Source organism: Pieris brassicae, chromosome 13 (assembly GCF_905147105.1).
Source record: "Pieris brassicae chromosome 13, ilPieBrab1.1, whole genome shotgun sequence".
Classification (NCBI taxonomy): Eukaryota; Metazoa; Arthropoda; class Insecta; order Lepidoptera; family Pieridae; genus Pieris; species Pieris brassicae.
Genome location: NC_059677.1, coordinates 598,541 through 612,206, shown reverse-complemented (window position 1 = coordinate 612,206; position 13,666 = coordinate 598,541). Strand labels below are relative to the sequence as shown.

At 38.7% G+C, this 13,666-nt stretch overlaps 1 protein-coding gene across 12 annotated transcripts in view; it reads left to right on the top strand.

Annotated features, from left to right (window-relative positions):
* The window catches only part of LOC123717764 (protein Fe65 homolog), a 71,114-nt gene extending 59,695 nt beyond the window's left edge, over window positions 1-11,419 (top strand). For 11 of the 12 annotated variants that reach the window (XM_045673924.1, XM_045673926.1, XM_045673923.1 and 8 more), the window contains 10 exons: window positions 494-711; window positions 2,676-2,910; window positions 3,404-3,596; window positions 4,264-4,391; window positions 4,923-4,928; window positions 6,083-6,276; window positions 6,647-6,849; window positions 7,120-7,296; window positions 8,479-8,664; window positions 9,017-11,419. In XM_045673924.1, coding sequence (XP_045529880.1) covers window positions 494-711; window positions 2,676-2,910; window positions 3,404-3,596; window positions 4,264-4,391; window positions 4,923-4,928; window positions 6,083-6,276; window positions 6,647-6,849; window positions 7,120-7,296; window positions 8,479-8,658 — 1,534 coding nt within the window. In that variant the 3' untranslated portion in view covers window positions 8,659-8,664; window positions 9,017-11,419. The remainder of the gene's footprint in view (window positions 1-493; window positions 712-2,675; window positions 2,911-3,403; window positions 3,597-4,263; window positions 4,392-4,922; window positions 4,929-6,082; window positions 6,277-6,646; window positions 6,850-7,119; window positions 7,297-8,478; window positions 8,665-9,016) is intronic. The other variant, XM_045673925.1, reaches the window with a different exon arrangement.
* The last annotated feature ends 2,247 nt before the right edge of the window (window positions 11,420-13,666 follow it).

The window sequence follows — 13,666 nt, the reverse complement described above, 5'->3', positions numbered from 1 at the left end:
TATTCGTTGAGCACGCACCAGCTCTGGATCACCGGTGCTGTCAGACGCTAACTTAAATCTTTAGCACCTGCGCACATGCAACCCACAAGAGTCTCTACTCCAAACGGAACAAAATCAAAGTTGGGGGAAAGACCTGACCAGATATTTGAGCTTTTTATTATTTTCCGCCTGATCTGCGGCTGGCCAACACTCTTTGATTGTCCGAGGGAGGTGAGACGGGGCTAACGTGTCCACACAAGCAGCATCCCATGCCAAAGCCATGATCATTGTGCTTAGAGATGTGGGGTCACTGTACATCTTCTACCGCTAAAAATAACAATTCGTGATTAATTATTGCAATTACGGAATAGCATTTTATATTATATAAGTAATTCGATCTTCAAGAAGCTTTTCTTAGTAGATAATTAACCTATAGAGACATTTACAAATGTCATAGAACATAATTTAAATAAATAATCTAACATTTAGTTCATAAATATCTAAAATTTTACAGCGAAAAGTGCGGCCTTATCACGCCGTCTCAGAATGGGGGGGAGGAATCACCACCTCCAGAAAAGGAGCGAGCTGACCGCGAAGATTCAGAGAAGCTACACGCTGCTGTTGGCCCGGTGCCGCACTGCGCCGAGGGCCCCAATGATGACTTATATGCCATTCCTGTAAAGTTGAGGCCCAAGAAGGAGACTTTGCCGCCCGGCTGGGAGAAACATGAAGGTATGTTAACGATTTATGAAAAACAGAAGTATTTCCAAACCAATTGGAGTTAGGGTCCTTCAAGAAAAGAGCGTACTAATTCTTGAAAGGTCGGCAACGCACTCGCGAGCCTTCTGGCAATGTCAGTGTCGGCGGTATCGCTTAACATCAGGTGAGCCTCTTGCCCGTTTGCCTCCTATTACATAAAAAAACAAAACAGAGCAGTAATGCCAACTTTTACAGAATCCTCCCCCTGGGACAAACTACAAATACCCCTAAATATGTTGCAGTTGTGTGTAGTAGTTTTGGTAAGAGAGCGTTCAAGAATTACGTCACGAAATTTTTGGAGAGGTTTTACACCTCCACCTGAAAGGTGACCTCCCAGTGACTATACCTAAAACTTAACACTTAACAATAAGCGTGATTCAATCCCCGTCCCGCATCGTAACGTTTTACAAGAGGACAACAACCCCCCCCCCCCACTCGTTACATAATAAGTTGCGTAACAAGTTTGGCAGTTAAAACTTAGAAGTAAACTAAACTAACCTAACCTAACCTAAAACCATACCATAATTTACCGGCCATTTATTTAGTCTGCTTACGCATTTTTAGAACTGTCATTGTAACACGATATAACTGGTTAATTTTTTTTTATTACTTTCACACAAATTGGTACATTTGAATGTATTGAAAGTATTATTAAAACGCATTATCTACGTAAATAAAGTTTATTTAAATATCACAAAAAAATGGACATTTTTTATTTTAAAATGTTGATGTTGCTAACTTCAGGGTGTCTGTTATTTGTGACGGTGTGCGCGCATCGTAAAAATTTACTCTCATCATTTTTATTTTATGGTTGGTATGTTCAAATAAATGAAACACTTTCTATGAAGCTAAGTCTAATACTATATAAACTATCTTTAATAGTAAACAAGGGCTTATAATATAAAATAAGGGGTACCAACACACACAATGGGCACTCATGAGTCTTGACACATCTATTACCTATAAAGAGTATGATAACTTAAGTAAAGTAAAGTACTTATATCACATCCCGGCAGTTACTTACTAGTGCTAGTTAAGTTCGATAGGGTTCTTAAATCTAAGTGACATTGCTGTTACCTATAAAGTATATAAATGACAACAATTGGACATTCATGGACTGGAGAATGTTATGTATGAAAAACTGACTTTTTACAATTTATTGTCTTCAAGTGAATCATCTTAATTTTGAACATTATCGCTTCTAATTATGTATTAACTAAAAGATATATATATGTAACGTATACTCTCTTGCGATATTGTATCCAGGGCCTTTTACATCTCTTATATTTTTACTAAAAGATACATAAATTTAAATCATACTACTAAGTTACACGCCGGCTACATCAGTAAAATTATTCTTTACACTATTCATGAGCGCAATTGCTTCCAAGATCCGTTTTTACATTTTCGTTCGGCTCCTTCAGATATTTAATATTTTAGGGTTTTTAGGGTAGTTTGAACTGACTAATATTAGGTTAAATATCTTTAGTTTTCCCTTGCTTCAGCGTATCGCTCAACTGAGGATCGCATTTCGAACCCAGATGCACCAATGTGTGCATTTAACATTCGCTCGTACGATGAAAACATCGTGACGAATGTCATGCCTTAGACCTAAGAAGTCGAGAGCGTAATCTATTAGATTACGAAACATACAGAAATCCGATGTACACAAAAGTTTTTTAGCATATAGAAAATAAAAAATATCTTTTGAATAATCGAATTGAAGCTATGTATTATTAATATAAACTTATAATTATTTACATAATTTTAAATTTTCGTCACGGTGACTCCACAGTCACCGGCACGCTGAAAAGCACGCGAAACGTCGGACACAAATATAGAATAATACATAGCTTCAATCCGTTCAAAAAGTGTTTTTCTTAATATGTAAAAGCTATGTTAACAAAAGACAATAAAAAATATCTTTATAATTACAGACAATGATGGCCCTTACTACTGGCACATAAAGAGTGGAACAATCCAGCGAGAGATCCCGAAAATGCCGCCGATCGAAGCCAGAGAATCCCGCATTTCGATGGTCAGGGATTGTTCCAACTTGTCCGAGGTGAAGTACGACGGGCCAATGACCACATCAGTCACCAGAAGCACGACCAGTGGCGCCCTCGACCAAGATGCACAGGAGGCGAAGCGGAAAGAGGACATGGCTTATAAGTTAGTGTTATAATATTGTTGTTTAAGCATTATTACAAGGCAATTTGCTAGAATTTGATTAAGAATTTAGACAAATGAAACAGACTTACGTTACTAATACTAAATTTCATTTAAGGAAAACTTAAAAGTAATAAAATTAACTAAAATATATCTGAAATGATTGTCCCTGTGTTCTAAAATGTTTCGTCATCGAACGTCGAGACCTCCGTCGCACCACAACTGACCGTTTAAAGACACTCGCGCACCACTCATGTGGAACCCACCCACTGTGGTTTTCGCACCAAGAAAAGAGCGTACCAATTCTTAAAAGGAACTTGGGAGTCCTCTAGTAATATGTAGTGATTGTGTCTAGGTATCACTTAACATCAGGGGAGCTTTCTGGATGTTCTATAAAAATGTTCAAATGCGATGGAGGTACTAAGCAGGAAGCCAGAAGTTTCCAATAAATTATTGGATAAAGACTAATATATTAAGAAATAATACAATGTTCCAGACGCCGTAGCTATCCAGCCAGGCCAGAATCGGACGGGCGAGCCGTGCGATTCTTCGTCAGGTCATTGGGTTGGGTTGAGATCTCTGAGGCTGACCTGACACCGGAGAGGTCGAGCCGAGCTGTCAATAAGTGCATTGTTGACCTGAGTTTGGGGAGAAACGATCTGCTGGATCAAGTTGGTCGTTGGGGAGATGTAAGTTTCAAAATATTAATTTTATAAAGTAAAAAAACACTTATATCGTTTGTTTATAGTATTTTTGTAAAATACAATGCGCACAAGTACTCTTGTGACTTTGAGACTTGTGCTGTCATTTTGAAAATCATTTATTCATATAGGTAACACAATGTACACTTATGAACGTCAATAAAGAAATACATATTAAATGCTTCTAATTTTACATTAACTGCCAGTTGACAAATCAAGGGCGTAGAACGGAAGAGAAGAACTGGCAATAAACTCTCCGCTACTCTTTAATCGCCAATATTTTTGTATTACACAACGTTTGTAAGGAGCTGCAATCATCACACCATGTTCCACATGACATCAGCAGGAGGCATGGTGAAATAGGAGCACGCACTTACATTCTCGTGGGAACAACACAAATACATAGTCAAAAATAACTAACATCACCGAATTCAAGTACGACAGTCACCACAAGTAGTGAACGGGTAGTTCACGAGTATCACGCATGGCCAGCCATCGGCCCCCTCGCCATATTTGAGGGAAAGAGACAGTCTGCCCGGAGATTAATTCCCGTCAAACTGATAAGATGGCTGGGAGACGGCTAAAGATAGGCTAGAGTTCCCTAATATAATAATTTCTCCTATATCACGTTTAAATGGATGTGTAATAATTCCAGGGTAAGGATCTCTTCATGGACCTGGACGACGGAGCCCTGAAGCTGATAGACCCTGAAAGCCTCAACACCTTGCACACGCAGCCTATCCATACTATACGGGTTTGGGGAGTGGGAAGAGACAATGGACGGTAAGGTTCTAATGACTTAACACTTATTACTTTACTTGCATGGTCATCGTCTGTTGTCTTTGATTTACATGATAGAACTTATGTTATATCACTAACCTGATTTAAAGTACTATAACTCCTGAAGCAGAGTGAGTGTCTTATTTCACCTCCCTCCAAGTCTTTCCGACTCTTTCCGTCATCTGCAACTGCCAGCTTTGCTCGGGACGGCCACGCTTCTTTTTCTGGGGTTCCAATCGAGCGCCTGTGGGGATATAAGAGAAATCTCTTCGGCGTATCCATTTCTACTTCTGGCTAATCGGAGCTCCTAAAGCTACTCGTTAGAGATCTTCTCGGGCCAGTAGATATCCATCCAGAATCCGGAGCGGAGAAGAGCCTCTCTCTTCTGATTCTGGATATCTAAGACGAATTTGACGAAGACTTGATGCCGGTGCGAGATGTCTGTATGATGTCTGCTTTTAATAAAGTGTTTTTGAAGGAATAAGCTTAATTTTTTATTTATTACAAATTATTTGTTATGCTCCCCTGGATCAGTGAACGGTATGTATTATCAGGAATTTACAGTACAGTACATAGTACATTCAAATGTATATATAAGGATTACATTAAGTTGCATGACTTCCACTCGTCTCTCAGCTTTGCTATTTCCAATCTTTATCTGCTATCTTTTCATATTCCAAGGTTTCTGGTGGGCGCTCTCTTTCGTCCCACTGGCCCATTCCAAGTAACTGTTTGACACATCACTGTCATCACAAGCGCGGGCAATGTTCAATTGAACTTTTTCTCTGAATTTCATTTGAACATTGACCAACTGCTGACACGGCATTCGTGGTTGTTCTAAGTAGCAGCTGAAAGTGCGCAATGCACCGACAGTTCACAAGAATAATATTATGTATGTGTGAATAGGTGTAATTAGTATGTAAGGTAATGTTTTATAACAAATCAGATTGTATTGTCTTTGGTTAACATAGCTTTTACACATTGAAAGAAAACAATTTTTTAACCGGATTAAAACTATTTGTATTATTATAAACTTATATATACAGCGTGCATGGTCACCGTAACCATGCACGCTGTAAAGCACGCGAAACGTCGGAAACATTTAAATAATACAAATAGCTTTAATTCGGTTAAAAAAATTGTTTTCTTTCAATAATTCAGATTGTAATATTGCTCTGTTCCTTCACTTCCTCTCTAAGTGAAAACTCCTTCAAGCCCTTAATTTTTGTGGTGATGCCCGATGGCTTTGAGATAATCCCACCACCTTGAACCTCAGATCCTACTATAGCTCCGTCTGTTACCTTAGGTCTCTTGGAGCAGACATCCCGGACTTATTAACACTATTCGTAGGGTTGTTAGGTTCTTAGATCTCACCTTCCCATATATTTAATTATCTAGTACAGCTTGCATACACTACATATACTATACAGATCCTCATAGTTGTTACGTATAAACTTAACCACACACTTCACTAGCTGGCAAACTGTACACGACCTCAGTCTTTTTTGTACTTATGGAATCTTAAATATATAACTAATTGGATTGGTAATGGACAAGTAGACCAACTGTTTGATAGCCGTATAGCTGTCAATATGATTAGTAGTTTTTGATAAAAGTTCCGAACTTTTGTTTATGTCCAATTTATGTAATTGATAAGGCAAATAATATATAAATATTATTTGTGTATAATACAGAGACTTTGCGTACGTGGCACGCGACCGGGTGACACGCAAGCACATGTGCCACGTGTTCCGATGCGAGGCCCCGGCGCGGTCCATTGCCAACACGCTGCGTGACATTTGCAAGAGGATCATGATTGAGCGCTCGCTGCAGCCTCCGCCGAGACCCACGGACTTACCGGCTGCGAGGCGGCCGAGACCACTCTCCGGTATCTGAGACGTCGTTATTATTATTATTAATGAAATATCTAGAATTAACTTTACTCAGATTTGGGGGAAAGTTGCGTGTATCCTCCGGCCTGAAGGACCATACATCAGATTAACCCTTTACTGAACCGAAGGCCAATCTAGTTGTTGGCCAGAATGGTCTTAACAGGTCAGATCGGCCCGTTTTAGCAAGTATAATGGAGGAAGAAAAGAAAAAGAAGAAGGAAGAATGGGCTTTTTCCCGCGATCTGCGCAGGCGCCTCCTGCGAGAGAGATTGTTGTATATAACCGTGAGAAAGCCGATGTGCATTAGACGTTTCAGGCACAGAAGGTATTTCTCCCACTTGCTACAGAAACCATATCTAATTCCAGGTGCCTCCTTCCCGACTCCGATGGAAGAGCCCCGCAAGACGGTGAGGGCTCGTTACCTGGGCAGCGCGGAGGTCGGCAGACCAACGGGCATGGACGTGCTGAACGACGCCTTGGAGAGGTTGGCCGCCGCTCGGGCGCCTTCCGCCTGGAGGCCTGTGGCTGTCGCGGTGGCGCCCTCCTGCATCACCATCACTGAAGAAGGGGTGGGTTCTCTTGCACTAATCTTAATAATTATAAAATACAGATAAAATAACATTAAATTTTATGTATTATGCACAAAATGTTGTGTCTTTGCTTTTTTATCAATTCTTAAAAGGCCGGCAACGCATTTGCGAGCCTTCTGGCAATGTGAGTGTCCATGTGTGGCGGTATTACTTAACATCGGATGAGGCCGTTTGCCTCCCGTTGAATAAAAAAAGAGAAGAAATGACTTACTGTGATAGTAAGAGATTCTAACGAAATGCCTTCCACAGGAATCGACCCCGATCGTGGAATGTCGGGTGCGCTACCTGTCCTTCCTGGGCATTGGCCGGGACGTGCGCCGTTGCGCTTTCATAGTGCACACGCCGCAGGACAGCTTCGTGGCTCACGCCTTCCACGCGGAGCCGAGTTCCGGAGCGCTCTGCAAGACCATCGAGGCCGCTTGCAAGGTGACTCTTTCTCCTTCTCCCTTCGCATTAAATCGTTTATTTGCATTCCGGTCGATTCATTATACAAATGTCACATTAAGTAGTTTTAGTTAAACGGTTAAGTTATTTATATCTGTGGTCAAAAGTTATGGTCTAAATTTCCATATAAAGGCTTTTTTCCCTTTGAAAGCATTACACGGCAGTGATCTTTAACTTCTGGAAAGGTGATTAAATAGTTTGATAGACATTGGTCCTTCAAGCATCCACAGCCGTGTTGGATTCCTTGGTAGTCACGTTCTCATGAGGTCGTAGGTTCGAGCCCCGGCTTTTCAATGGATTTTTCTTCTATCTTCTATATTTCTTTTAAATTGTCAATTGATCATGAAACAGATAAAGAAATCTGAGGCCCAGACCTACAAAAGGTTGTTTTGTTTAGTTTCGTCTTATTATCGAACATATTATCATTGTTTTATTTATTTATTTATTGTATAAATGATCTTAATGTAAAGGAAGTTGGTGTGGTGGAAACACAAACTGTACAGTTTTTCTATCCACCAGGACGTCGAACATAATTAAATCATTAACACACATATATATATACTAAGGCCAGTGACATATAACTGTAAATTTATAACAATCAAACCATTCAAACGATTTAAAATTGCACGTAAAACGTCATAAACAAATCTAAACACTGACGCGCCATATTTAGCCGATGCAAGAAACCTGTTCTTGTCGAGAATTCTCATTCACATACAGAATGAGTTCCTATATTCGAATATGTTTTAATGACGTGTATAGCATAATTTTTGTTATGCATAATTTATAATTGTTTGATTTATGGAATATTTTTTAAATTTTGTTTTATTATATAAATATAATTTTATTTGTTTCTTCATCCAATTACATAAATAATTAAAATATAACAAATAGCACATTTAAAACTTGACGTTTACATCAGCATGATACGTCATACTGACGCGACGCCATCTTGTCTAAAAAAGCGTTTTGGCGGGTTTTTAGAGATATATTTAAAATCAATTAAACAGGTTGTAACAGGTTCTAGGCACTAATAAATTATCTGACATGGTTTTACAAAATATTGAAGACTATAGGTCTTCAATATTTTGTTCATATATAATATAATCACTTCAATATAACTCAACAAATCATTAAATAATACATATGATTCGTAATTTTCAGCTGCGCTACCAAAAATGTCTAGACGCCCACGGCGGCTTCTCGGCCTTAGGCAGCTTGAGCAGCGTGCCGGGCGGGACTAACGGCGCGGGCAGTCCGCCCTCCGGCGACGCGAACCGCGCTTCACTCGGGCAAGCCCTGAAATCGCTTGTTGGCTCGCTTACTGGACGACGCGCGTCTTGAATTTAGGTTAGGTTAATACATGACGGAATCTATTGGTTTTATATTTTAAAAAATACAGAATAATGCTGAATAAAATAATATTCATTTATTACTTAAAAGCAGTAAGCGGGGTTGGCTTAAGCGTTTGACTCTAATGCCTGAGGTCTGAGGTTCGATCCCCGTTTTCGATCGATCGTGATCGATTTTCTTTCTCTTTAGCTCCAACGGTGAAGGAAAATATCGTGAGGTAACCGGCTTGGCTTCAGCCCAAAGTCAGCGTGTCAGGCACAGGAAGCATGTATCATGCCTTAAAACACTACATCACATTATGTATATTTATTTAGTAATTTTCCACAAATCAGAAATTTCTTAATTCCAGAATGCCATCACAGCGCAGCTCGCCACGCTAACTTATTTCCGTTAGATATTCGAAATAAATTTAAGATATTTAAATGTTAAATTGTTACAATCGGATTTGTTTAAATTCTATATAATATCATCATATTATTTGTTGCCTTCGAGACTGCCATTTTAGAAATTGCACAAACGTTTATTTCGAATAATTGTAACACCGTGTGAATTCTAGACATTAGAGATGACGTTTTAGTTCAACAAATTCACGGTAGATGGCGTTATTCACGAGACTAATTATCGACCTATTTGATAGTGCTTTCAGATAAATATTATTTATTGGTGTAAACTTGGATATGTAGCGCTTTATTAGCCGCTATATTGTGTCAACTGTCACGTATTTTCTGTTAGCACTTATTTGAATAGGTCCACGTGTAGCCACAAATACGCTTTATTCTGTGTGAGCGTGTTGCGGTCGGTCTAAACGTAAACCACTTTGTATTGCATACATTAAATTTATATGATCTCAATATACACTTAAATCATATATTATAGTTACCTTATAATACCTAGTCGATAGTTGTATGCTTTTGTAAATTACGAGCGAAGTGAGGTAAGTGGCATTTTAAACTATTTATGTCGGCAAAACAGTATTTGGTCAATCGGTTAAGTATCTGTCTCGCTCTGTCCGCGTACGGGTGACAGAGACAACGTAAGAGGTTAGTCGTACGGAATATTGGTTTGTACATATATTAGATTAGTGTAGCTAATGGAACGGAACTTTGGGATGTCTCCGACCATGACGTCGTCGTGGTCGGACGAGCGAGCACGGTATGAAGAAATTACTCTAACCGAGTGCTGAAATCGGAAATGTTTGGTGTTTCGTGTCGGATAAAATAATATAGTCATAGTGAAGAGTTTATTTTTGCTTAGGCTTGTACATTATAAAGTATATTGGATTGCGAGAAATGAATATTTTTTGTATGTCGCATATATGCGTTGGAAATTAGCTTCGAAGTGTACAATTATTTTTGCCCTTTTTGGCTGAATTATATTCTGCTAGCCTCCTTACAAGGGTCTTTAAATCTGAGCTTGGATAATATTTATAAAGCAAATATTAGATTCTATATGCCGTGCAATGTAATAAACGAACAATAAGGAGTAACCGCTCATCGGTCTTTGGAAAGAGATAGTCGAATTCCTAACGCGCTATCTCTTTCGATGCGACATCAGTTGTCTTTGTCAGAAAGAGATAACGCACAAAGCCGAAGGCTCTCTTTCTAACGACCGATATGCATATATCGTCGGGACATTCACGTTAACTATCGCGTTTATAGTTTACGCGATAGTTTTCGTTTACTCGATCTATGATAAATATTCAACTGCATTGGAAAGCTTCAATTCAACAGGTAACATTTTCTAAGATACGACTTGTAATATTTATTTGTATATAGTGCACGGGACCCAGAAAAGTCCAAATTATATACGTTTGTGTCTATAACAAAATAGTTTAATTCCAATCACAACGGTCGTCACATTTAAGATCTGTGGGGCTGCGTCTACGATCGAGTTGTCTTGCGAACACTCAACTCTGATTGGCGCGTAATGGACCAATCACAGCGTTGGGTGTAGTGGATTTATGTACTCATTGAGAGTACGAGAGCCGTGTACGGTCTTAAATGTAAGGGCCTTTGTCACGCGATTGAATGACCTTCTACCTTGCTTTGTGTGGTTTTCATTTGTAGGTTAAGAGTATTTAGGTAGAAAGGTCATTTTCGCACCTCTTAGATAAGGCGTTCACTAGAATATCACAGATTAGCTTCAAATAATTCAATATAATGTTGCTTGGATATCATATACACTATATGTCATATAGTTTTATTCACGTTGTAATTAAGATGTCATTGTTTTTATGCCCGCGGATTCCACTCGAACTTTGTGTAAAACATTTGTCTCAAGTGATAGCCGAGCCAATTAAAGAAACACACTCTACCCGTTGCAGCATCCCGTAATACACGAAAATAATTAATTAAAATGACTGAGTTTTTACATTTATCCGGCTCGAAGGACCATTGTATAATGACTTTCTCTTTCTTAGCGCGTTTTGTTTGTTGTGTCCTATCATGTCCAGGCTAGGTTGATATTCACTCATAATAAAATTAAATGTTAGTTTAAACGAAGGTTCAAGTGGAATTACTATTATTCGCGGGCCATAGTCGCAATAGTTGGGACAAGCTTGACTGCCTTTATCTGAGAATGTCTACGAAGTATTTTCTACAGAATATAATCGTTTATATGTAGAATAGCTTGAATGAGTTATCGGCTCATGTTTGTTGAACGATGTTTTTGATCCGTCATCGCTTTGACAGCTTAAAAGCCTTCGATTGTGGCTTTTAATGAATAATTTTGTGAAATTAATAAAAAAATAATTATAAACACATTTGTTGTTTTATTTCTTGTTCACCTTATTTAACCTGACTTAAGTAAATAGCTAGTACATGGCAGAGAGTGGCACGATGCAGAACTGGCGGGATTTGAAGGCCTATGACAAAACAAAAAACGTGTTTACTTATGTACACGCGTTAGAAGTTATACTTTGGCGTAACAATAGATGGCAGTTATTGTATCCGAAAACGCGGTATTGCTTTACGTAGGATATTGTACTGTACTGTTGCTATGGTAAAAGATCCACTGGACCAAGACCAACAGCGAGATTCCTTATAAAATAATAAAAGTTCAAGTGATATCGATGAGTATTAGTCTGCTTGCGAACTTCCAAGGAAGCTTTGAAAGTAGGGTTTCAATTAGAATACTTAAGCCTTTCTAAAATTAAAATCAAATGTCCATATGAAACACAAATTTATATTGTTCAATGTACTCTTAAGAAACGTAAATCATAGGATTTAGGTAGTAAATAGGTAGTAGTAGTAGTAATTGCGCCTAGCGTCTTCTAAGACTACTACAACAGTTACCCAGTGGCGTAGCTAGGTAACCAAGGGCCCTGGGGCAAATAAAAAAATGGGGCCCCACTGCTATGTAAACTTATTAGGTTTTATCAAATAACAATATGAAATATACAAATATAGTAAAACCCGCTTAAAACGATTCCTCCGGATGGGACCTTCCCAAAAACGCGTCTTAAGCGAGAAAGTGGGATAGGGAAAATAATCCGTACTACATATTATGTTCTAATTTTGGTATATATAGGTATTAAAATATATATTTAAGATTTTAATGCATTAGCAATTAAAAAAATTTCAACATAATTGAACTTTTGCAGTGCGTTTTCGCATTGATCCAAAGAAGCTACATAGCGTCTTAAATGATTAACAGCTAATAATGCCTGGGCGTTTGACAAAAACGGAGTTGACTCATCTTCATCATTATCACATAGTGCCTCGTTTCGTGTGTTATTCACATTCTCAATAAGATCTTCAATTGATTGAATTTCGTACGGTGCTACATTGTCATCAATGGAGGAATAACCAGGAAAACCCTGCAGTATCTTGGGGTCTTCCAACACGACGTCAGGGCTCCGGCGTATAAACGGGATGTCGAATCGTATTAAGCGTTAATAAATGTATGAAGATATATCTCATGTTGCTGAGACTGTACAGTGGAAATCGTATTAAGCGTGATCGTCTTAAAGTGGATGACGAATCGTATTAAGCGTTAAGAAATGTATGAAAATATATCTTATGTTGCAGAGACTGTAAAGTGGAAATCGTATTAAGCGTGATCGTCTTAAACGGGGTGGTCTTGTCTTGGTTTACTAACCACTCGCGTATAGTGAACAATATAATATGAGCGAAATAATGAAGTGCCAATTGCTATGTACCGAATGAATGCAATTTAACAGTCAGAGTGCATACGTCTGGCTATGCTATCAGGATGTAACTGCGACGATTTGGGAAATCGTCACGCTTATAAGTGATCTAAATGTACAGGCATGGCGCGTACATGCACTGCAGGGCAAGTAATAAAAATATTAGATTGTGTCACTGTTTACTGACGAGGTTAAAAGTAAAATAAAATAGAAAGAAACAATGATACGCTACAAATGTCGTCAGGGAATTCCCGGAAAAAATTATCACCCGTTAGTGTTGCCATATTTTACGGTGGAGGCCATGAACGGTTTGACGGCGGGCATTATACAATAAGCTGTAGCTGAAATCTATAGATTTGACGCGATAAAATTCAACCACTATATTGACCACTACAAAAAGTTTATTGACATTAGCTTACTTACTCCAGATACACCATTAAAAAAATCTTTACTCGAATTCACAATAAAACGCACATATCACTATCTGTCAAATTGACAACACTGCCAACCTACAGAAAGAATTTTCCCCTAAATTCTTCCCTAGGCATAACTTTTGAATTTCTCTAAACTGACTTGAATCATAATAAAGTGAGATTGCAACCTATTATTTCGGAAATGGAAGAAATTCTCAATAGTTGAGTTCGATCGAGATTTCTGGCATGGATTTCAGGGTCCTCCGAGATTGAGGGTCCCGGGGCACTGCCCCGCCTAGCCCTGGGTAGCTTCGCCACTGCATTTACCACTTACCTTCCTTGTACCATCTCGTTCACGACAACAGACACGTCAGTTTTACATCGGATGCTAAACAGGTTTCGGGTACAATAAAACAATCAAATCTTTATAAATATTTAT